We start from the raw sequence: 23,480 nt of genomic DNA, 5'->3' as shown, positions 1-23,480 counted from the left end.
AAGTTATATACAATAAAAACAAATATCAGGTATAAAAATTAGAAATACAACCAGCATAAACAAAATATCAAGCAGGAAACATATGATTCAATAATTATCCAATCCTAATGAGTTTAAAGAAATAACTTGGCCAATTCATGAGAGGAAAGTAACTACAACTATATAGTTTTTAACCTAATCAAAGACCCAAGAAGGGAAATAATATTACCTGAGTAAGCAGGAAGTGCAATCCAGCATCTTCCAAAATGTGCAACAAATGACAGAGACAACTGGCTACCTGGACAATCACCCAAAGTCTCATTTGCAGTGTTGGAGCAACCAACTTTGGCTAGGCCTAAAAACTGACAGACCATTTTCAGAGGCAGGAAATTTTTAAAAACTGTTTTACTCTGTCTTGACAATATTTGACAGTCTTTGTTCCTGTATCCTGCTTGTCCTGTCCAGATATCGTGCATTTTGTCAGTAGTTGATGCATGCATGGGCAGTTCCTTACCGAAAGGCCAGTGTAGCCAAGAAGAAAACAAGCTCAAAGTGGAGTGTCTTCAGTGCTCAACATTCTCTTGGGTATAGATCGGTGCTGCCAGGAGCAATTGTGTCTCACTTCAACAGAACCTTCAGTTATTTAAATGTCATATTCTACAGCTCTTTGAAGTGGTTGAAGGTTACCTATCGATACAGAATACAATTTCTATGTATCTAAAGAACCTGATTCATCTAACTATAAGTATGATAAACATGGATGACTATTGACATATGAATCTTTATACCTATATATCTTAAAGACTAAGACTTCATATTAGAATATTAAACAATCTTTAAACAACTGTGCAACAAATGACAATGATCTCAAAATGTAAACAATGTATAAGTATCTTGATCAAAGGTAAATATATATATTGCAACATGATAAATATATCCCAAAAGTATATCAATATACAATATGTCTTAAGCAGAGGCAGAGGCAAGCATACATACAATATGACAAAATAATTTTGCCTAGGTATAAAAATATTGTGGATGAAAATAGGAACATATTCAATATAATTTAAGCTTGTATCAATATACAAGAATTTATACTAATATAAATTGCCTATAAATAATAGCTCACAAGTATTCACTCTATTACTCACTATTATTAGTGTGAGTAAGCTCACACTAATCTATTATCCCATCCAATTTCCTCTTTTTGTTTCAAAGAGATTCCTGAGTCTACATAATCCTCCCCACCCCCCAATCCCAACCCTATACCAATTATAATCAACCCATAAATGATGTCCCTAACCCTGAGGACAAATGTTGTTTGGAGATGGGATGTCATCTCCTAGAATTACTTCCAGTTGTCATGGGGGCAATGTTCTTTCTATGGGATCCTGTGAAAGTAAAATGATGGTTAAGTTCCAAGATTACCGTCTGGTATAATTGCATATAGTCTCTGAGTATTTGGTAGGGGTTTTCTGAGGTTCCTATCTGGAGTTCTGGCCAGAATATTGTAGAAAAGAGCACCATTTCAGCTAACCAAGTTGGAACCATCTTGAGCATCTGGTACCCAAAACAGGTCTTATAGTAATGTTATCAGCATCATGATGTCATATCAACCAGGTGGAGTTGTTGTTGTGGGGCCCCATCTTCTTTCTGGAAAATTCAAAGATAATCACAGGAAAATTCACTGTTCATTGTGGAAAACTTAAACATTATTTATATAGACATATACAGACATATATTCAATGAAAGGTATTATAGAAATGATAATAGGTATGAAGAAAAGTAAATTTTTAAAATTTTTTTCTTCTTTCTGTCCCATACCAGATGGCTCTTGACATGAGACTGAAACTCTGAATTTTTATTTTAACATCATGCTTGGATTTAGAGATGGACAGAGTCATTGTCCAACTCCAAGGCCAGCTCTATATATTCATTCATATATATGTATATATGTATATAAAATAAATATACATAAAATGTATATGTTTTGATCACCTGTCCTTACAAGTCATATTCCTTTTTCTTGATGATTCTTATTGGATAGCAATTTTTCCTTCTGTCAGCATCCAAACATCCAGGGTCTCTTGAATTTTGAAGATGTGTATTTTCCTGTAAAGACAAGAGTAAAACCCTGCTCCAACCCTATATGGTTTCCTTACCACCTGTATGATGGTCACTGTTGTGGATGAGCTGTCATTTCTCTTTCTCAATATATATCTTTTATTTTTAAAGCGAATCTTTATTAATTTTTATGGTATCCATAGTTTTTCTTCTCCTATTGAAACAAGAGCAAAACCCCTTCCCCAATGTAGCAGCACATCTTCTGCTTTCTATTGTGAAGTCAACACTTCCTTGAAATATACCAAATGATTTAATTCAGAAGACTTTTCTATTATCCAATGTCTCTCTGATGCTGTTGTTCCTTTCTCATTAGCATTAAGAAAATTCAAGGTTAACAAAGCATTACACAATCTATTTCTGGGGGTATTTTCCATCTCTTTCTGTTTGTTTAACATATCCTTTATACATTAATTTGATCATTCTACAACTACTTGACCTGTAGGATTGTGTGGTATACCTGTAATATGCTTCCTATTATAATAAGCAAAAAACTTTCATTTTTTGGAGACATATGCTAGATCATTATCCCTTTTTATTTGAGCCTGTATAACAATGATGGCCACAACTTCTAATAAATATGTGATTACTGAATCAGCCTTTTCTGAGTTTAAAGCAGTTGCCCACTGAAAACCAGAATAATTGTCAATGATGTGGTGTACATATTTTAATTTTCCAAATTCTGCAAAGTGGAACACATCTATCTGCCAAATTTCATTTCTTTGAGTATCCTTTGGGTTAATCCCTGCAGTTAGTGGTGTTTGGTTATAGAAACAGCAAGTAGAACATCTCTTTATAATCTCCTTAGCTTGTTTCCATGTAATAGAAAACTCCTTCTACAAACCTTTGCTATTGACATGATGTTTCTTATGGAATTCTGAGGCCTTCAACACACGTCCAATCAGTAATTGATCAATTTCTGCATTATCTCAGCCCAGACATGGGAGGTGGCTTGGTCGTGCCTCGATGGGGGTGATATGACATACATTTGTTGACCCCCAATGGGAGGCCTTACCCTCTCTGAGGAGCCAAAAGGCTCTCATGTTTTTGACCACATGAAGGACTCCATATTTTCTGAAAGCCTTAACCATAGCAGGCACCTCTCCTCTTCTTTGTGTTTGCCATTTTAGAGAATTGTTGCAGAATGATGACAACATTTTTTTCCTATTTTGATATTCTTTGTGTTTGCCATTTTAGAGAATTATTGCAGAATGATGACAACATTTTTTCCTATTTTGATTTTTTTAGTGTACTGGATCTATGACCCTTCAGTCAGATGCACAGTTAGCAATGATGTTTCCCCCATCTGTGGGTTGTCTCTTCACTTAACCAGTCATTCCCTTTATTGCACAGTGCTTTTGAATTGGCTGAGCATCAGTACTATTTCCCGAGGAACATAATCCTCTCCAGAGGTCCTTACCTATGCCAATATCTTGAGTTTTCCCTGTGCTTCCCTCTAACAGTTTCACCTGAAGGCCTTTACTGAATTAAGGATGGTTTTTGTGCTGGGTAAGAGACGTAGGTCTGGTTTCATTCTTGTACATGTAAGAGCGCCAGTGCTGGCTATGTCAGAAAGCCTAGGCTGAAAGGGAATGGATACAGGACCAAACATCTGCCTTCATAGGAAGCCATTCATCATTTGTTGCCTGCAAACAGTTAGAGAAGGCAGGTTGTGGTTGCAACGGCCTATACTAAAGCCAGTACGCCCACACAAGATGTTTGCAGAGGCAAGAATGACCTGTGGAATTTCAAAGAACAGAAGAACACAGGGAGTTACTTCCCAATGCCATTTCTGGAGTTGATACAGTGTCCTGAAAAGAGTGTTGGGAAACAGTCAGAAAATAGAAAGCCAAAGAAAAGGGGACCGGGCAGCTGAGGCAGAAGCTTGTTCCTCCCGGAGAAACCTGTTTTTATGGAACTGATGCACTTTGATGGTGGCCTCCGATCATTCACTGGATTGAAGCTTTCTTCAATGTCGCTTTCAGAAGGAACAGAAACCAGCAAATGAGCCATAAAAAGTACTGGCAAGATTTACCTCCACCAGTGGTAGCGCGCATGTGTATCTTCCCAAAAGCAGCAGGAGTGTAGGCTGAGAGACTCATTAAACAAAATAACCGGAAGTAGCCTAGAGTGGTCACTTCCTCTTAGGTCTTTTCGGAGTTCGCTGCAAGGACTGTGCGTGTGCGTGGAGTGCGGCCTTTGGAAGTGTGGGTGTCCGCACTTCTGGTCCCGCGTGCGGTTGTCCCGTATCTCCGAGGTGCAGCGAGCGTTAGGAGAGTGGCGGCGAGCTGAGAGGACGCTGGGAGGCCTCGCGCGCGTTTGTTCTACAGGTGGGGGATCGGCCCCGTTTCATTCCGTCATTTGTCACTTTTCAGTGTGCTCTCCTGTGGGATTTCACCCCGTCGTCCATAAAAGTTGTGTGTGGACAGTCGGGACAGAGGATTCAGTGAGTGTGGAAGCTGGATTCCCAAGATTCTGAGTGAGTACCCGCAGGTGGCCTGTGACCCGCCCCGGCCATGCTTGCTTTGGGAGTCAGACTGGCAGGGCGGCTTGGGCAGCGCTGGAGCCTGGGACCAGTGCTTGTGAAGGCGCAACTTCTGGTACGGTAGTGTTTGAGAAGCTCGTAACTGGAGCCCTGACTCCGAGCCAAACACGGGCCTGAGAGGGGAGAAAAAGTCGAAACGGCAAGTAAAAATGGGAAAATGAGTTTACTTACGTGTAAACTGGGGACACAGTATCCGTCATCCATGTCAGCCTAAACAGTATAAGCTATAGATTCCTTCTACTGAAAAGAAAGAAGTCAATGAAAGAGAGTAAATACGGGTAAGTATGTTTAGTGTTCGCTCCGTCAGCAGAGCTGGCACCTGTGACCAAGTATTGTGATCATTTCCCTTCCCTGTATTGTATTTCCTATATGGAACTGGAGCTGAAAAGAGAAAAAAAAATGATTTTTAAAAACTAATCCTAATTTAATTCCTTTGCCATTTCCATATCTATTGGAGTCCTCTGCAGTTGTGTGGCTGGGTCAGTAGTTTGGCTTGTGCCTGGGACCAGTAGACGTAATAAGGATTAATTAAGCAAAAAGGCAGTCCAAAGTGGTTTTAGGACAGAAGCTTAAGTTTCTGCACCCAAACAGGCAAGAACCAGCCTCAACTAGTATGCCTATTGTCGAGATTCGTGATGTTGGAAAGCAGAGGGAGCCTAGAAATGGCTCAGCAGGGCTGGGTTCCTAGCACCCACACACGCGGTGGCTTTGAACTGGCAGGAACTATAGTTCCAAGGGATCCATTGCTCCCTTTTGGCCTCCTGGGTACTGCACGCTTGTGCTTGTGATGATCAGACACACAGGCAAAAAAACACCCATATACAAATTGAGAAAAAAAAATGGAATTGTAAGAATAAATCTTTAAATTTTTTTCTCTATTCCCCAGTGGGCTGCTTTCTCCAACTGAGCTCCACCTAATTTTTTTTTTCAAAGGAAAAAAAGAAAAACAGAGGCTGAGAGTTCATACATTGGTTACATTAGCCAGAAGAAGTCTTAAATTGCCCTAGTGAGACCATGTCTGTCTCTGGTATACTGACTTGAGGCTTAGGTTTAGAAATTAAGAGTTATGTCCTGCAGGTTGTGGTGGTACATGACTGTCCTGTAAACCTTTTTTTATTATTACTTTATAAATAATACCAATCAAAATTTCCACTTTCTCCTCTCCTCCCACTTCTCTCCGGCTCCCCCCACACCCTCTACCCTCCCCCTCCAGTCCTGAGAGGGGCGAGTTACCCTGCCCTGTGGGAAGTCCAAGGCCCTCCCCGCTACATCCAGGCTTAGGAAGGTGTGCATCCAAATAGAGATCCCATAGACAGGCAGAGATAGAGACAGAGACCCACATCAGAGCACTGGACTGAGCTCCCAAGGTCCATTGAAGAGCAGAAAGAGGAAGAATATAAGCAAGGAAGTCAGGACTGTCCTGTAATTTTAGCATTCTGGAGGCAGGGGTTGGATGATCACTTACCTGGAGGCCTGGCTGGTTAGTAATTGGAGCAGAGTAGAAGTCAGAACCAAAGTGATGAAGACATACACAATGCTTCTCAGTAAAAGCAGGTGTGTGTGTGTGTGTGTGTGTGTGTGTGTGTGTGTGTTTTGTTATTTTTCGAGTGTTTCATTTTTAAGGTTTATTTTTATAAGAGTGTTTGACTGCTTGTATATAGGTACACCAACTGTGTTCATAGTGCCCAGAGAAGCTCCCAAAAGGGAATCTGATACCCTGGGATGCTGAACCTGGGACCTCTGCTAAAGCAGCAAGTGTTTTTCCCCTCCTTCTCTCTCCCTTCCTTTTTCTTTCCTGTCTCTCCTTTGAAAGGGTGTCCCTATGTAATCCTGACTATCCTGCAACTGTTTGCAGAGCAGTCTGGCCTGAAATGTGTCTGTGATCCCCCTTACTCTGGAGTGCTGGGTGTTTCCTTAGGGAAGTTTTTTAGAGAACTTAACCCTGAACTAACTGGCACAGTATTGTTCTAAATGGCCATATTTAGTATTACAGGGACATTGAAATGAATATAACAAAATTATGTGGAATATAGGGTAAATAAGTCATTGATTAATCCTCTATATTATAAAACCACATGTAATATTTATTCTGTCTCTTTATAATCCCATAAAATGCATGTTAGTAGTTTTAATTTACCTTGAAATACATTAAACTAAAAAGATGATTTAAAAAGACACCCTCGGATTAGTGTGTGTATGTGTGTGTGTGTGTGTGTGTGTGTGTGTGTATGTGCATGCCCATATGGTGTTTGCCAGTTGTGTGTACAAATACCTTCATACATAGTCTTATAAGAAAGTTCTTAACCAAAACTCGTAAGAGATGGGGGTTTAACTCCATCGCTGTTTGAAATTTATGGACGAAATCTAACAAAAAGGACAGAAGTTTGATTTGGACCCGTTTTTCTGGAATTTCGGTAATGATGAGAACATGTGAAACTCCAGTTTCTCTCTTCCTGTTCGATAATTCTGTTTTGATCCTTTACACCAATGCTTGTTCTCTCCTGTGTTAAATGTGTCTATTACTGTGATTAAAAAGAAAGTATGATCAAAGAAACTTAAAGGAGGAAGGACTTGTTACTATGGGGAAAGGAGAGAAGAGTCAGTATGACAGTGGATATACAGAGCCTGAATCAGTAAGAAAGAAATTACTGTGACCAAAAGTCTTAGTTAACATAGGTTTATTTCCCTGCATTTTTTCTGAGTAAGGAGAAGCTTAGCATTGGTGAGCTATATCTTGAATGCTGCCACTATACTTCTGCTTGATTATCCAAAGTGATGGGTCTTTTTTTTTCTCACTCCTTGTACTGTGTGCTGCTGCTGCTGCTGCTGCTCCTCCTCCTCCTACATCTTCGTCATCTTCATCTTCTTTGTCTTCGCCTTCTTTGCCTTCTTCTCCTTCTCCTCCTTCTTTTCCTCCTTCTCCTCCTCCTCCTCCTTTTTCTTTTTCTCCTTCTTCTCCTCTCCTTCTTCTTCTTCTTCTTCTTCTTCTTCTTCTTCTTCTTCTTCTTCTTCTTCTTCTTCTTCTTCTTCTTCTTCTCCTCCTCCTCCTCCTCCTCCTCCTCCTCCTCCTCCTCCTCCTCCTCCTCCTCCTCCTCCTCCTCCTCCTTCTCCTCCTCCTCCTCCTCTTTTTTTTCTTGCAGGAACTTAGGTGAAAAGTTAGACTTTGGAGGGTTTATTTCTTTATGCTGGATGTGCCTCTTCTGGAGAATTCCATAGCAGACAATGTTGGAATTGTTTATATTTAAATCTCTTGAGGGATGCTTTCAATTTCTGCTTTCATTTCTAACTTAAGGAATTTTTATGCACTGGTATGCTACTGATCACTTAAAATTCAATGGATATTCATCGTTTGTGGTAATTTTGAAGTGAACTCTGAAATTTAAATTTCACAGTGCAGGATCCATGCAACCTGTATTCTGCATCCTGAGATACATAGAATACAGCCTGGATTTTATGAGACACCTTACCTCAGTGGAAGACAGAAATAGGAAATTAGAAAAGCTTGAGCATTCCCTTTAAATATTAAAGGAATGTCTGTGCTCCCAAGAACAGTGGCACTGGGTTTTGATCCTACCGCATGTACTGGCTTTTGGGGAGCCTAGTCTATTTAGATGCGCACCTTCCTGGACCGAGATGGAGTGGGTTGGACCTTGGACTTCCCACAGGGCAGGGAATCCTGACTGCTCCTTGGACTGACAAGGGAGGGAGAGGGGAGTTTTGGGAAGGGGAGGGAAATGGGAGGTGGGGAGGAGGTGGAAATTTTTAATAATAAAAATAAAAAATAAATAAATATTAAAGGAATGGTTGAGTAGTTACTGCCCAATTTCTGAAGAAAATGAAGACATACTGAGTATGTGTGGGTCCGAAATGGAGTACAGTGTCACTTCCCAGTATTGTGCAGTGCATTCTTGGTACAGTTGAATTAAGGAATTCCTGTTTTTCAGAGCACACTTATATATGAGAGATTTTTCATCCTTTTATATACATTCAATTGCTGACAGAAAGTAATAACCGTAGGCTTGTTCTTCTTCTAGGAGCTTTTGAGGAAGCCCATCTGCTCTGATACAGGGCAGAGTGAGTTCATATTGGATTCCAGCTTTCTAGTCTCTGGGTATAGTAACAGGTGTTGAGGGTTTGATGTTTGCCTTCAAATCTAGATTATCATGAGGAAGGTGAAATTTTGAGGTGAAGTTTCCTGAGAATATCAAACAGAAGGTTAATCAGAGATGGCTTGTTCTAAGGTATGCATGGGGATGGGACAGGTTGTTCTTAGAGGAATGCTTCATTTGCAGAACCCTCAAGCAGTCACTATTTCCTCACTTTTTATAAGACTTTGTTTTCATTTTCTCATATGATTGCCAATGTCAACTCTGGTACAGAGCATGTCATCTGTTTGCCTCACATATTCTTCAGGATCAATCTTTCCATCATGTATAACCTGCAGTGTTTATAAACTTTATGATATGCTCAGCATAGGTAAACTAAATATTCTGTTTAGACAGGTAAAAATTGGGCCAACCTCCTACTCTGCCTGCTCAAAGGTGAGGTGCACCCCATATAGAGAAGTTCCCGTGGAACAAGTTACTAATCCTTTTCCTTCTCAATTTGTTATAGACCCTACACAGACCCAGAGGACATTTATCAGATAGGCCAAGAGGCTGCACCCTTGCCCGTGTCTGAGCCTGCCCACAACTTCCATCCTGGTGACCTTATGTGGGTGAAGAGGATGCTATCCCAGAGCCAGAGGCCAACATAGCAAGGCCCATACCCTGTGATCCTTACCACTTCTACACCCTGTGTACCCGTCACACCCATCTGGAGGAGCCTACAAAAGATAACAGAGATGAGTTGTCACCAGGTCTTCCATCCTTCTAAAGACAAGACTAACATGGACCTGATCATCATAGTTAGCCTATTTTGTTGTTTTGATTATTTTGTATGATTCTCAATATTAACCCTTTAAAATTTATGTCACCTATGTGCTGCAGTGGGCTTCCCCCCCTCTTCCCTTGTTTCATATTTCTCTTCAGCAATGCCTGATCTAAAATATTTACAACTTTCTGAAATAGAGATGAATGTAGATACTAAGTGCTATAGAGAAAGATGTGGATGATTACTTCTTACCGGGGAGAGACCCATGCCCATTAAATTATCATCTGAGGGTCCTTGGGATCTTTGTAGACAAGTCAAAATATACTTTCTCCCTTCCTCCCAGATCAGAACTTTAGGAGAATGTAGATTGATTAATGATAACAGAACAAATTTTGTAGTTAATTATAAATTTCATTCACTTAGTAAAGACTCAACCAGTGGACACAGAATGAAACAATTTTTATTTCAGGGTCCGTTAACTTTCAAGGACGTGGCCATAGAATTTTCGCGGGAGGAGTGGGAATGCCTGAACTCTGCTCAGAGGACTTTGTACTGGGTTGTCATGTTGGAGAATTATAGCAACCTGGTCTCTGTGGGTGAGAACAGTTTTCTTTCATTATTTCTACTTCATTCTATGGTTTCTATCAAATATGTTTTCTATTTTTACCTGTCTGTTTTCTGAGTCTCAGCTCTGTTCATCCTAGACTGTGGTAGTTGTTAATAGAATCATTTTAAACCACTCTACCTTATCTTAATATTTAGCAAAATCCTTCCTTCAGTTTAATAGTACTTTTACATGTATCTGACATTTAGTAGCACATATGCATATCTTTGTTAAAGTGGATTCCACCAGTTGTATTTTTTCTTGGAGTAATTTAAAGGAGAGTAAATATGTACAAAAATTAAATATATCAATTTCTGAAAATCTAAAGCATCTCTCAAGAGGTAATAATTAGTAAGTCTCTTGTGGATCTTCCATTCTAGTCCCTTATCCACTGCCTAAAATCCAGGGTTTGAAACCTGACCAGAGTAAACATAATGTAAGGAAATTGTCATTTGTCTCTTCTAATGCACAGGCCTTCCTATATCAAAACCAGAACTTGTCATCTGTCTTGAACAAAACAAAGAATCCTCAATTGCAGGCATAGAGGAGGCAAAAGGCATAGAATCAGGTAAGTTGGAATGAAACATCATCTCCTGTGGTGAATTTAAAGCAAATAGCAATACTGACTTGCAGAGGTATTAGCCCATCTCCTCATTAGAAATAATACTTAATGCGTCCAGAATGTAGTATACAGTAGAACACATTTTTTTTAAAAATCTCAATACATCTAAATAGTGTTGAGGTAATATCTACTTTTTCAAAATCAGTGTGGCACTGTTTTTTAGGGTTATTGTGTGTTCTTCTACATGGTACATTTGTATGCTGCAAGCCAGAGCTAGATTCATTTACTTGTTTTTTTCTTTGTTTGTTTGATTGATTGGTTGGTTGGGGTTTTTTTGTTTTGTTTTTTTAGAATTTTGTAAAATATATATTTCTCTTATGTTTTCTCCTCTCTCACCGTTTTCCTATCCACTTCCCACACTAACCCAACGACATGGTTTCTGTTTTATATGCACACTGCTTCTCAAAAATGAAAACAAAACAAGACTAAAAATACCACAAAAGGCCAAAGATTTGGATTTTTGTTGGCCATATGCTTCTGAACATGAGGCATACTCAGAAATGTGGTTGATATAACATCTCCATTCCATTGAAGGATACTGATTTTTCCCTCTCCCAGAATCTGTGGACTTCAAATAGGTGCTTGGCTAGGGGTGGGAGATTGTGCCTACTTTCTCTCCTCCTCCTCGCTGGGAGTTTCTCTGTCTTGAGCTTGTGTAGATCTTGTGCATGATGTCACAGTATTGGTGAGTATAATATATTCAATAGTCCTGTTATATCTGGAAAATGCCTTATCTTTAGTTATCCATGACCTCAGGCCTTTACAGTTGTTCTGCCTTCTCATATATAGGCCCTAAAGACATATAGTTCTGAGTGCTCCAAAGTATCTCATTCTCTGTACATTGTCCAACTGTGGGTGTTATGTTAAACTTATCTGGTGAGGGTTGAGTGATGCATAGATCTAAGGGTGCAGTCCTGTGTCATTAGGAATCATTTTATTGATGTATTCATTTGGCAGAATACTAGTAAGTTTTTAACTAGGGCTGTTGATCAATCTTATCATGGGAGACCATAGGATTCATAGCTAGCTCATATTCATGATTGCTTTTTTTTCTCCTGTAATGTATGTTTTACCTTCCTGAAAACTATGAATATGAATCTATGGTCATGAACTATCCAGTTGAGCACCAACTCTATTTCTCACTTTTCAAAGAATCTCGGTCTTATGTCAGGTTCTGAATGGGAGTTAATTGAAAAAGCAATATACCCTCTATATTTTGGTGTGCCTGTTGGAGCTCTTGGACTAATTAATCAAAAAGATGTAACCCATTCCTTATAGTGGCGTCTTTGTTAGCATATGGTGTTGGATTGGGGTTTTGTCTCTACTTTGACATAGGAATGCCATTTAAATTGATTTAATACACACACACACACATACACGTGAGGAAGCTTCTATGGGATTAGAATTAGTATCAGTATACAGAATTCTACAGTTCCCTCTGGTTCCTCAGAAGACCTTTAATGTGGACCAGAGAGATATAAAGGTGCTTTCCCTTTGAAACTGTTGTTTTTTGGCAAGTGATTGTCCATAGTTTTTGTGAATCTTGCAACCATTTCCTGAAACAAGATAGAGCCCACCCAGGTTGACTGGGAAATCTTTAGAGAACAGGGGAACAGGGGAAGACAAGCTTATCTGGCTTATCTGGCTTATCTGGCTTATCTGCCACACTCATACCTTAAGGCTAAGTTGGAAGGATTGATCAAACTTAGAAGTGACTTTACACAGATCAGAATGTACTTGATATATCCATAATAGTGACACAGATTGCCATATGCTCCCCCAAACCCCTGGGTGTCCAGAGGATCACTGCCAACCAGGACTTCTGAGGGTCGTGGCATTGCAGGCTAGAGGTAGCTGGAATGGCCAAAACCCTTTGTCATAGATCTGTAGCCTCATGAGTAAGCCTAACCTTGAAGGATGGGTAGCGGGAGCCCTCCCTGAATGAAAAGAGATATCTCACCTCTTGATCAGGGACAGAAAGTTTAGTTAATTAGCCATGTCACATAATTGTAGTCTGCAACTAATTTCTTTAGGATTGACAGCTTAGGTTCAATTATAGGCCACTGTTTACCCAGATGTCTTGATTTGAGAGCCATATCAATGAAATGGAGTAAGGAGGTTTGATCGTGGTGGATTTCTAAGGGACAGTGGCCCTTAGAATTTGGGAGTGACTCACGTGTTAGATCGCAGTTTGCCAAATCTGTCTTTTCATGGGCCTGAAGGTTATTAAAACTCTTATTAGGACACCACCCATATCCTCCAGGATGTCTCTGTTCCAGAGTTTTCTAGGTATCATAGAAATGATAGGGTGAGTGGCTCCCTTGTTGCCGTCAAGGTCTTTCCAATGGACTTAATGGATGGTAAGTTTTTTTTTTAATCTTATTGGCCTCCTACTCCACTAGTTGGAGGGCCATCTCTAAATTTCCAATGGGGAAATATAAGTGCCTTGGTTTTTCATAATATGGTGATGTCTACATCCATGTCCACCAAGCCTCTAACAGCTTGTCCATCAAGATAGATGGTCAGCATTGGGGAACATAAAGAAATGGACAGCGTCCAATAGATTTTTTGATTGCCAGAGCTTCCTCTTAATGGTGGGGCTAAGGAGCGCCCCACCTGGAGTTTAAAGGGGCAGGTGCTTCATCAGGCTATGATCTGCAATCTTTTGCCTAATAAAATCCCTTATTACATCTGGGTCCTAGGTTTTGCTCTGTGGCCATAACACCCCAGATGGCCTGCTTTGCCACATCCCCAGCAAGATCTATCTACTTGTGGACCCTTGAGTGTGTCATTGGCATGCTGCCTGTTCACAAGGAAGGCATCGAGGGAAGTGGTGAGGACAGTGATGGGTCCGTTGCTGGGGTCAAGATCTCTTGTGGCCAGTTCTCACTTGCAAATATCCTCATTGAGGACCGCTGCAACTGCATTGCATGTGGGGTCAGTAAGGCCTTCCCAAATCAATTGTTAGAGTAATATTTCCCTAGTAGGGCCAAGGTCTACTCTCCACTACACTACCTGAGACATTAGACACCTTCCGGATAAGGGAGAGTCCACCTGTTTGGGGTGGGAATCCAGGACTGATTAACAGCTTTTTGTCCCAGGTTGACTGGAAAGGCTTCTGCCAGCTTTTGAGGCCTGAGATGATTGGAGGAGGGGTACGGGGGGGGGGGGGGGAAACAGGGACTGCAGCGGCTGGGGCTCATGCCATAGTCTGAGGGATGTGAGAGAGTTTTCACCATCAGTGGCAGGTGCACATTTAAGCACTTCCATCCAAGAGTGCCTCATGAGAAGTGCTGTCCCCTGCAGTGGGAACGGAGCTGACAGAGAAGTGGCATGTGCTCTTCTTAGCATTTTTTGCAGGGCTTCAGCTGCCTGTCTCCTCCTCATCAGATGCCAAAGAGAGATCAGTCATGGAAGGGAGGGTGGGCGGGGGTGATTAAGAGGTTACCCATTTTGTAGAGGGAGATAGAAGGTGAGTAACAGAGAGATGATGGCAGTCAACAGGGGTGGACAATTTTGTCGGACCTTCATGTTTTAGGCTTAGGGACTTTCTTGGATTTTTAGGTCATGGCTGTATACTGGCATAGTGTCTCAGAGATGTTGTTTGGCAGTCAAGCCTTTGTTCCACCTCCTGGGGGGTCAGTCCTTATGTGGAGGTGCTGGGTGAACTGAAACAAAAATGTCTCTTCCTAACCATACTGGGAGAAAAACATGACAGACAACATCAATGAAGGAAAGAAATGGGGTCTCAACATTTTACCTGACAAAGGGACCAAAACCACACAACATTGATGGAGCTTCTGACTGAAATACACCATCTTGAGGGTGCTGTCAAGTGCCACAAGTGAGAGGGAGACAACTAGAACCTGTTCAAGTGCCAGATGTTGCGGGGTCTTAGAGACTCCTTTGGGAGTGAGATTGAGAAGGCACCCTATCAATGACATAGAGACCAGGAGTCAAGAAAAAGGCAAACAGCAGACTCATTTATTCAGCAATGAGGAGAGCCTTGTATCTCCTCCAGCACCCTGTTTGCACTCCAGTCTATTGACATCCTGTGGTCACCCCTCATTGGCTAGGCATGATCAGGATCTCTGATAGCGCCTGCTGTTAGGCATTCAGGGTGACTCATCTTTTGGCCTTGTAGGCCTTATCTTCCTACCATTCTCATTTTACCCACAGTTTTATTAGTTTCTGACGATATATCTGTTGTAATTTTAGTACTTTTTCTAATCATACAGCCATGTTTTAAACCTTTATTACTATACCAGTAATCACTCCTGGGACTGATAATCAAAAAGCATAAAAACAATCCTTACCATGACAGACAACATCTTACTTTGACAAAGAAAAAGAAAAAAAAAGCATTTGGATTCTGTATTGACAAACTGAGTATCATATTTGGGGGTCCATAGTATTGTGTCCTTGTTGTCACCACAAGTCAAGTCATTATCTTCTTCCTCTTGGGTTGTCTCCTCTTGATATGCTTGTTGTCAGTCTTCATGTGCTTTTTCTGCTGGTTTCCAGGATGTAGTCCTGGTTGAATGCATCAGAGTAGGTACCAAATGGGACTTTGACTTCCTCGAAAGATGCAGTATAACCTCTCCTGAATGTTAGCAGGACATCTTGTTCTTTCTTTTGATTAGTTTCTTGATCTTTACAGTTTTAATATACTTTAAGCTCTATTTTTTTTTTAAGTGTCAAATGCTTTTGGGCAACAGAAAAAGAACTAACCTTTAAAGTAAAAACATTTAACATTGAGATAGCTGAATATACCATAGTATGTGCTGATTTAGGTGACTGTATACCCTTTACTTTTAAAAATTGCTGTTTAAATATTTGATGGTGTCATGTTGTTCTATAATAGCTTGATCATGTGGAATATGAAGGATTATAGTAACATTGTTAATATCACATACATTGTTTTATGTGTTTGCTAGTATAAACAAGATCATTATAAATTTTTACTTGTAATAAGAGACCTAGAAAGGAAAAGGTGCATACTAAATTATTAAGGACTTCAAGGTTGTTTCACCACTATGAACAGAAGCAAGAATTATATTAGAAAAAGTATGCACTTTTACATGAACATATTTTAAACATCAAATTCTGAAATATGAGTACTATCTGCCAAATGGTGTGTTAGATTTCAAACCTTGATGTTTAGTTCCATCAGTAGAGGGCAGTGGTTGGAAAGAACATGAAGGTAAAGAAGTTCATGAGATTTTTGAGAGACTATAAAAGAAAGTATTTAAGGGCAAGGAATAGGTCAGTACATCAGCTTGAGTATTAGATGAGAATTAAGTATTAACAAACCTGGAAACTCAGAATAAGTATGAATGTATGTTATGAAACAACTCTTGAGACCATTGTCTTATAGATGCCTGAAAGAGGAGAGAAATAATTGTGAAATAACATTATTAGTGTGGGTGGATTTAAGTCTTGAAGTTTCTAGGAAAGAAATACTTTGAACACAGTGTGCAGAGTCAAAATATTCAATGACTGAGAAACATCTAAGAAAAGCTGATTAATTATAGTATGTTCAGAGCATTGAGCTGTATAATCAGGTGTGGGTTTCTTATTTTTTGTGGAGGACGTAGAATTTATATATAAAATACAAGCTCCTTGTCCTTTTGAAGAGCCATCTGTAAGAGCAATCTCTAGACTTTTTAGACATAATTTTATATGTTATTCATGGCATATCTTCAAAAAGTCTTGAAAGATCTTGCTGATAATGGTTAGCTATAGATCCTGAGTAACAACATGCCATTACTTCCCACCAGTTATTCTAAGTGTGAAACAATCAGCCTGCAATTTATTTAATGGCTCAATGATTTGTTTAAGCTCCATACCAATAAGTTGTCCTTCTTATAATTATCCAATCTATGATTTCTTGTTGTGAGGCCAAAACAGATTCCATTTTGGTCCTGGGACCTTGTGGGACTTTGAACTTCACCCCCAAACCTGAGAAAAGCCAGGGGTTGCTAGCCCCCTTTGCGGGGAAGTATTAGCTAATGGGAAAAACCCAGGTCACACAAAACTACTGACATGATGCTGACCACCTAACTTCTCTTATCAGTTGAGTAACAAGGGACCAATCAAATAAGTTTCCAAGCAACCTCTGTGGTTAGGAAAGTGTCAGCAGATATACTGAGGACATGACCACAGGACAGTTGCTATGAGTGAACAACCCGCCCTAGGCAATGACAGCCTATCACAGAATAACAGCTAAGCTTTACCTAAGCTTTAGCCAATTGTGATAAGTAATTCTGCATTTTAAGACTGTAATCTTGTGGTGGTCTTGTGATTTATGTCTTTATAAATAAACCCCTTACAAAAATACTGGGACCTTCTCCCTTCATCTGCCGTGTCCTGTCAGACTGTGAGGCAGTAGAGTCACCTAACCCTGGTGTTTAGGCATGGACCTGCTTACTGCTACACTGATTCCAGGTTATGCCAGTCTCTACTCAGATCACACATGAGGGTGAACCCCAAATGCCTGGCCCAGTAACCACAGGGAAGCCTGAGCAGCCATAGGGTTCAGTCAGGCTGTGGTGTCAAGATGTGTACAGCTGAAGATGTTTTTCATTTTACAGTCCTTCTGAAAGGGTCCAACCAATGAGTTGCTCACGTCCAGATTGCAAAATAATTGCCCAAAATTTATTCCCCTTTACACGGGCTCTTTTTATATTGCTTCCTATGCACTTGTAGTTTTCACTATCAGTGTTTTTTTGTTCCAGAAACCAAAGAATGAATTTTACAGTTATTTGTATGAAGTTGGAGAGCTGTTGTTCTGAGTATTTTGTTCCTCTGAGTCTTACAAACTTCTTAGTATTTGTAGGAAATACTTTGCCTCAAGGATTAAAAAGAAACCATACTGTTTAACTCTTATTTACCTTTGTGAGACCTTGGATGGTGGGACCAAATTCATAACCTCTACTTTTATTTAAAAATTTTCCTTATCTTCTGAGGGTCCAGTCCTATATTTTGGGTTCAAGTTACAGATGTCTCTGCAACTACCAGTGCCAGTAGAGTAATGAGCCAGGGAAGCAAGACGGTAGTTTGGGTCAACGCGACTAATTAGCTGGTGTTGATTTGAACTTTGGGAACCTGACCCTAAATAGTTTATATAAGGCATGTTTAAGCACAGCAAAAATTTGTCTTTTACACTACAAAATCAATGCCAACCTTTCCTTTTATTATAAGTTACATTACATGTTTTCATATGATATTCTGTAATCCTCAAGTTTGGCATACTTGTTTCCTGACAGCAGAACTGAAGTTTGGGTAGCACCTTCTTGCTACAGTCCTCGTACTGATTTCACATTTTTCATTATGTTTTTATATTATTTTCATGTAAGGTCACAAAGTGAGATAATGATTTACTTTTCTTTCTTCTAGCCCTGTCGTGCTTTCTTAACAAGGAGCTATTCAAAACAGGGAACAAACAAGAATCTGTCGAGAGAGAAGGATCAAGACAATTTGAAAGTAATAACCTCAGAAAGTTACATGTAAGGAAATTCTGGGAATGTACAGGTGACAATGAAGAGCATGAATTATGTGTTGATGGAAATGATCTTTATGCAACACCCACTGCTGACGTTCCTAACAGAGGAGATCGAGAAACTCCACCTTCTCCTGACATGGCTCACCCTGGGCCACTTTCACATTCATGGTGGGAGCCTCTTCTAGGAAAATGTTCACATCAGTTTTTGAAACATAACTTTACTCTACAGAGAAATGTGAATACACTGGGAAGTGACATACGGGGTTATAGATCAGAATGTTTGAGATATTTTTTATATAGTATGGGAATAAGCAGTACTTCAACACTTTGTGAGGAAAAAAGAGTTAATAATACAGAAAAACACATACAGTGTTTTCAGTGTGAAAAATGTTTGACTCCAAATTCTTTACAACTTCCTGAGCAATTAAATCTACTTTGTGACAAGTTCTGCCATATAGATCAACATAAGAATGTGTCTATGAATCCAGCGAAGCTTAAATGTCAGTTTACAGGGATTACTTACCAAGGTAATGACTCATGGGACAAGTATAATCATCATGTAACTCCTAATGATGATCACATAAGTAATTGTTTTCTGGAGAATTGTTACAAAAATGGTAGATGTACGGATGTCTCTGGTCAGTGCACACTATCTCCTTTCCACCAGCAGTACCAAAGCCAAGAGAATTTATCAAAAAATAAGCAGCAGGATGAAATTTTAAATGGGTCATCAAATTGTCCTTGTACTGAAACTAGGATTATAGGAGAATTTTACAGACACGGATGTGATAAGTACAGTAAAGTCTCAGTTGAATCATCTAACATAGAGAAGGATAATATAAATGATATTAGAAGAAAACCAGGCCTATTTATTAGAAGTGATAATTCTTTCAATTTCCATTTAAATGTTCAAAATGAGTCAATCCGTACTGGAGAAAAACCTCAGAAAAATGAAGTATACAGACCAGAGTTTACCTCTCCTTCAAATTTTACAGGGCCTTCAAGATTCTTTGTTGATCAGAAATATAAGAAATCTGGGAAATGTTCCAGATCTTCAGGCCTCAGGATTAAGATGCTTCATAGTGGAGAAAAAGCATGCAAATTTACAGAATGTGGAAAGTCCTTTTCCCAGTTCTCAGGCCTTAGAAAGCATTATACAAACCATACTGAGGAGAAACCTTACAAATGTAAAGTATGTGAAAGGACTTTTTGCACAGGATCATATCTACAAATTCATCATAGAATCCACACTGGAGAAAAACCATACAGATGTAAAGAATGTGGCAAGTCCTTTACTCGTGCTTCTTCTCTTCAAGTTCATTACAGAGTGCATACTGGAGAGAAACCTTACAAATGTACAGATTGTGGAAGGTCTTTTACCCTGCGCACACATCTTCAGAACCACCACAGAATCCATACTGGAGAGAAACCTTACAAATGTAAAGAATGTGGAAAGTCATTTGCCAAAGGATCAAACCTTCAAGATCATCGCAGAATTCATACTAGAGAGAAACCTTACAAATGTACAGATTGTGGCAAGTCCTTTACCCTGCGCACACATCTTCAGAACCACCACAGAGTCCATACTGGAGAGAAACCTTACAAATGTAAAGAATGTGGAAAGTCCTTCGCCAAAGGATCAAACCTTCGAGCTCATCACAGAATACATACTGGAGAGAAACCTTACAAATGTACAGATTGTGGCAAGTCCTTTACAAACAGCTCATGTCTTCGAAAACATCACAGAACCCATACTGGAGAGAAATCTTACAAATGTAAAGAGTGTGGCAAGTCCTTTGCTTGGGGTGCCTATCTTAAAACTCACTACAAAATACATAGTAGGAAGAAACCTTATAAATGTAATGAATGTGGCAAGTGTTTTGCTGAGGGCTCAACTCTTGAAACCCACCACAGACTCCATACTGGAGAGAAACCTTTCATATGTACAGATTGTGGTAAGTCCTTTTCCTTTAGCTCATCTCTTCGAAGACATTGCAAGACCCATACAGGAGAGAAATATTATAAATGTAAAGACTGTGGCAAGTCCTTTTCCCAGGACTCACAACTTCAGACTCACCAAAGAATACATAAGAGACTGAAACCTTACAAATGTAAAGAGTGTGTAAAGTCTTTTACCAAAAGATCGTATCTTCAAGCTCATTGCAGAATCCATACTGGAGAGAAACCATTCAAATGTAAAGAATGTGGCAAATCCTTTACCAGGGACTCAACTCTTCAAGTTCATCATAGAATCCACACTGGAGAGAAACCTTACAAATGTACAGATTGTGGCAAGACCTTTACCCAGCACTCACATCTCCAAAGCCACTACAGAATCCATACAGGAGAAAAACCTTACAAATGTAAAGTCTGTGACAAGTCTTTTGCTGTGGGCTCAACTCTTCAAAAACATCAAAAAATCCACTCATGAGAAAACCTTTATAAATGTTCAAATTCCATTACCTGGTTTTCAAACCCTTTTATTTATTTATTTATTTTACTTTTTTTTTGAGACAAAGTTTGGAGCCTGTCATGGAACTAGCTCTTGTAGACCAGACTGGCCTTGAACTCACAGAGATCTCCATATCTCTGTGATTAAAGGTGTGTGCCACCACTGCCTGACTCTGGTTTTCAAATCTTAACTATCACCGTGGAATCCATAGTGGACACAAACCTTAGAGATGTAAAGAATGTTTGAAATTTGTTAGCACAACTCTAAATTTAGAACACATAATATTTAGGTAAGAGACAGATTCAAGCCTAATGCTAACTCACTGTTCACCCAAGAAAAATGATCTTTAACATGAGTAGAATAGATGGAAACTTCTAACCCATGTTCAAACCTTAACATTGGAGAGTAACACCAGGAAATTCTACACTTGTATGATTTGAAAACATTTTATCCAGAAATAAACCTTATATTCACTCTTGTATTTTGAATGTAAATGACTCTCACAGGCACATAGGGAGTGACAGTATTAAGTGGTGTGGCCTTGTGGGAAGAAGTGTATCACTGTTTCAAATGCTCTAGGTTGGCTCAGTGTCACTCTTCCTGCTGCCTGCTGATATGAATGTACAACTCAGCTACCTCTCTACCACAGTACTGCCATGTTTCCTGTCATGATGATAATGAACAATACCCCTGGAAATGAAAGCCATCCCCAATTAAATATTTTCCTTTATAAGAGTTACGGTGGTCACTGTGTCTCCTCACAGCAATAGAAATTCCACCTAAGTCATCAAGAAGCAATTCCTTTGAAAATAGGTGATATATGTTCTAATGTTTATATAGAATTACTCTGAAATAATTGTTAAGGATATAGAACTTATAAAAATTTAAAACATAAAAACTTGTATCAAAATAAGATTTCTGATAACTATCTAAAGTTAAACTTGCATTTTTTTGTATATTCGAGTTGAACACTGTATTTTCATTTGTAGCATATATTTTCAGAGTAAAGATTACTGTGTTGTAGTATTTGATCTTTAATTATATGTTTCAGATTGTTTATGACATTAAATTAACTCTTGTCTTTATTCCTAATTAGTAAATTAAAACATTTACTGCTGCTTTGGGGTAATGAATGTTTTATGCTGGAAAGATGGCATTAATGTTAGCTGTAACATGAGTGATAATTCATACAGAAACTTTTTATTATTCTAGAAACAATGAAAAAGTAGATGCTTGTGGTGATATTTTGTTTGTCCTCAATAAAATTTGCCTGAAAATCAGAGGGCAGAGCTAGCTACTAGTTAATTATAGAGGCTGGGCAGTATTGGCACATGCCTTTGATTCCAGCACTTGGTTTCTCATGCCTTTGATCCCAGTACTTGGGAGGTGGAGGCAGAAGGTAATGTGGCTGGTTGGAGAGAGCAGGAGGAGACAGGAACTCAGTCCTTTTGGTCCAAGGATTTCATAGAGGTAAGAACTTTAGTGGCTGGCTACTTTACTACTCTGTCTTTTAGCTTTCACTCCCTAATATTTTTTTCTCCAGGTTTTTATTACTAAGACCAATTAGATTAGTACTACAGGTACTTCTTAGGGAAGTGGAAGGAAGTAAATATGATAACAGGTGTGAGGTGGGTAAAGGTAAATAGCAGGACACAATTGATCTGATAGGGGAAATAGGAAAGAGAGTTCCTGAGGGAGGTAAATACTGAAGAAGGAGAGAGTAAGGTAACATAACAATACAGATGTTTGAAACAACTACAGGATATAAATGATCTGATAGGAGAAAAAAGGAAGGGCTGTTTCTAATGGAAATTGAAGGGAGGTGCAAACAGAAGGAGGAAAGAAGGTAACAGAAAAATTTTATGTCTGAAACAAACATAAGGAACTGTACTATTTAAAATCAAACTTCATGTAATTCTGTACATAAAGTTTCATGTATGATTTAGTGAATTTATATGCGCTGACAGCCCTGTCTCCAAGTGCTGAAGAACACCTAACTAAAATCTTAATAACAGTCAGTCATGGGAAGTCCTTTTGAGTAGTTGGGCAGGGCTTTCCAAAAGACTCTCAAAACACATAGCCTATTTGCAGTTGTTCTTGTCTGGCCCCAGAAGTAGAAGGCAAGTCCCCATTGCTGAGGACACCATGCACTTTAGAAACAGTGCCCAGAGACTCCTGAGCTTGAAATGTGTGCAATATTCCCTCCCTGAGGACTAGATATTATGGTTTCTAAAGGTCCCAGCAAATTTCCAAAAAAGAGAAGCAACCACCAGCCTTTCCCAGCTTTGATGCTAATGAACCAGTTCAATAATGAGGACAGATGGTACAATAACTTTAAGAATGCAGTAGTGGCACAGATACCTTGGCAGTAACCAACAGCTCTCTAATTAGACTTAAAACCCACTCAATCAAAGGGAAACCATGACTTCTACTGGAAACGTAGCTAACTACTTATTTTGCCTCTCCTACCATGTTAATTGACAATTCAGTTGTTCATGTAGTAAAGTTTTCACTTACTCATTTACTCTTCCATCCATCCATCCATCCATTCATTATTAAATGTAACAAAATAAATTTTAATTAGGTAAAACATAGCCTATCATATTGAAGTTTTACAAGACAAAACAACAGAAGGAAAAGAGTCAAGATATAAGAAGCAGAGACCAAGTAATTGTCAATGTCAGGAATCACAAAACCATTAAATCAGAAGTCATTTTATGTTGCAGGGGCTGCTTGTTTCCCAGCCACCAGAACAGAAATAATCAAGCTCTCTCAGGTTTA

General features: G+C 39.3%; 1 protein-coding gene across 5 annotated transcripts; it reads left to right on the top strand.

The window, feature by feature from the left end:
- Positions 1 to 4,036: 4,036 nt before the first annotated feature.
- Positions 4,037 to 21,817, top strand: LOC119820842 (zinc finger protein 665-like). 5 transcript variants are annotated; one of them, XM_038339482.2, is made up of 5 exons: positions 4,037 to 4,430; positions 9,260 to 9,551; positions 9,987 to 10,113; positions 10,594 to 10,689; positions 18,142 to 21,817. In XM_038339482.2, the coding sequence occupies exons 2-5, from the start codon at positions 9,489 to 9,491 to the stop codon at positions 20,676 to 20,678; spliced, it is 2,823 nt and encodes a 940-aa protein (XP_038195410.1). In that variant the 5' UTR covers positions 4,037 to 4,430; positions 9,260 to 9,488; the 3' UTR covers positions 20,679 to 21,817. The 5 variants fall into 5 exon arrangements, with proteins under 5 accessions (XP_038195410.1, XP_038195411.1, XP_038195408.1 ...); XM_038339483.1 differs by having other exon boundaries at positions 4,038 to 4,430; positions 9,260 to 9,503; XM_038339480.1 differs by adding an exon at positions 4,476 to 4,579 and having other exon boundaries at positions 4,039 to 4,307; positions 9,260 to 10,113.
- Positions 21,818 to 23,480: the final 1,663 nt, after the last annotated feature.

The sequence above is a fragment of the Arvicola amphibius genome, chromosome 8, assembly GCF_903992535.2.
Source record: "Arvicola amphibius chromosome 8, mArvAmp1.2, whole genome shotgun sequence".
NCBI lineage: Eukaryota > Metazoa > Chordata > Mammalia > Rodentia > Cricetidae > Arvicola > Arvicola amphibius.
The sequence above is the reverse complement of the archived record's forward strand: the minus strand, read 5'-3'. Positions and strand labels throughout refer to the sequence as shown.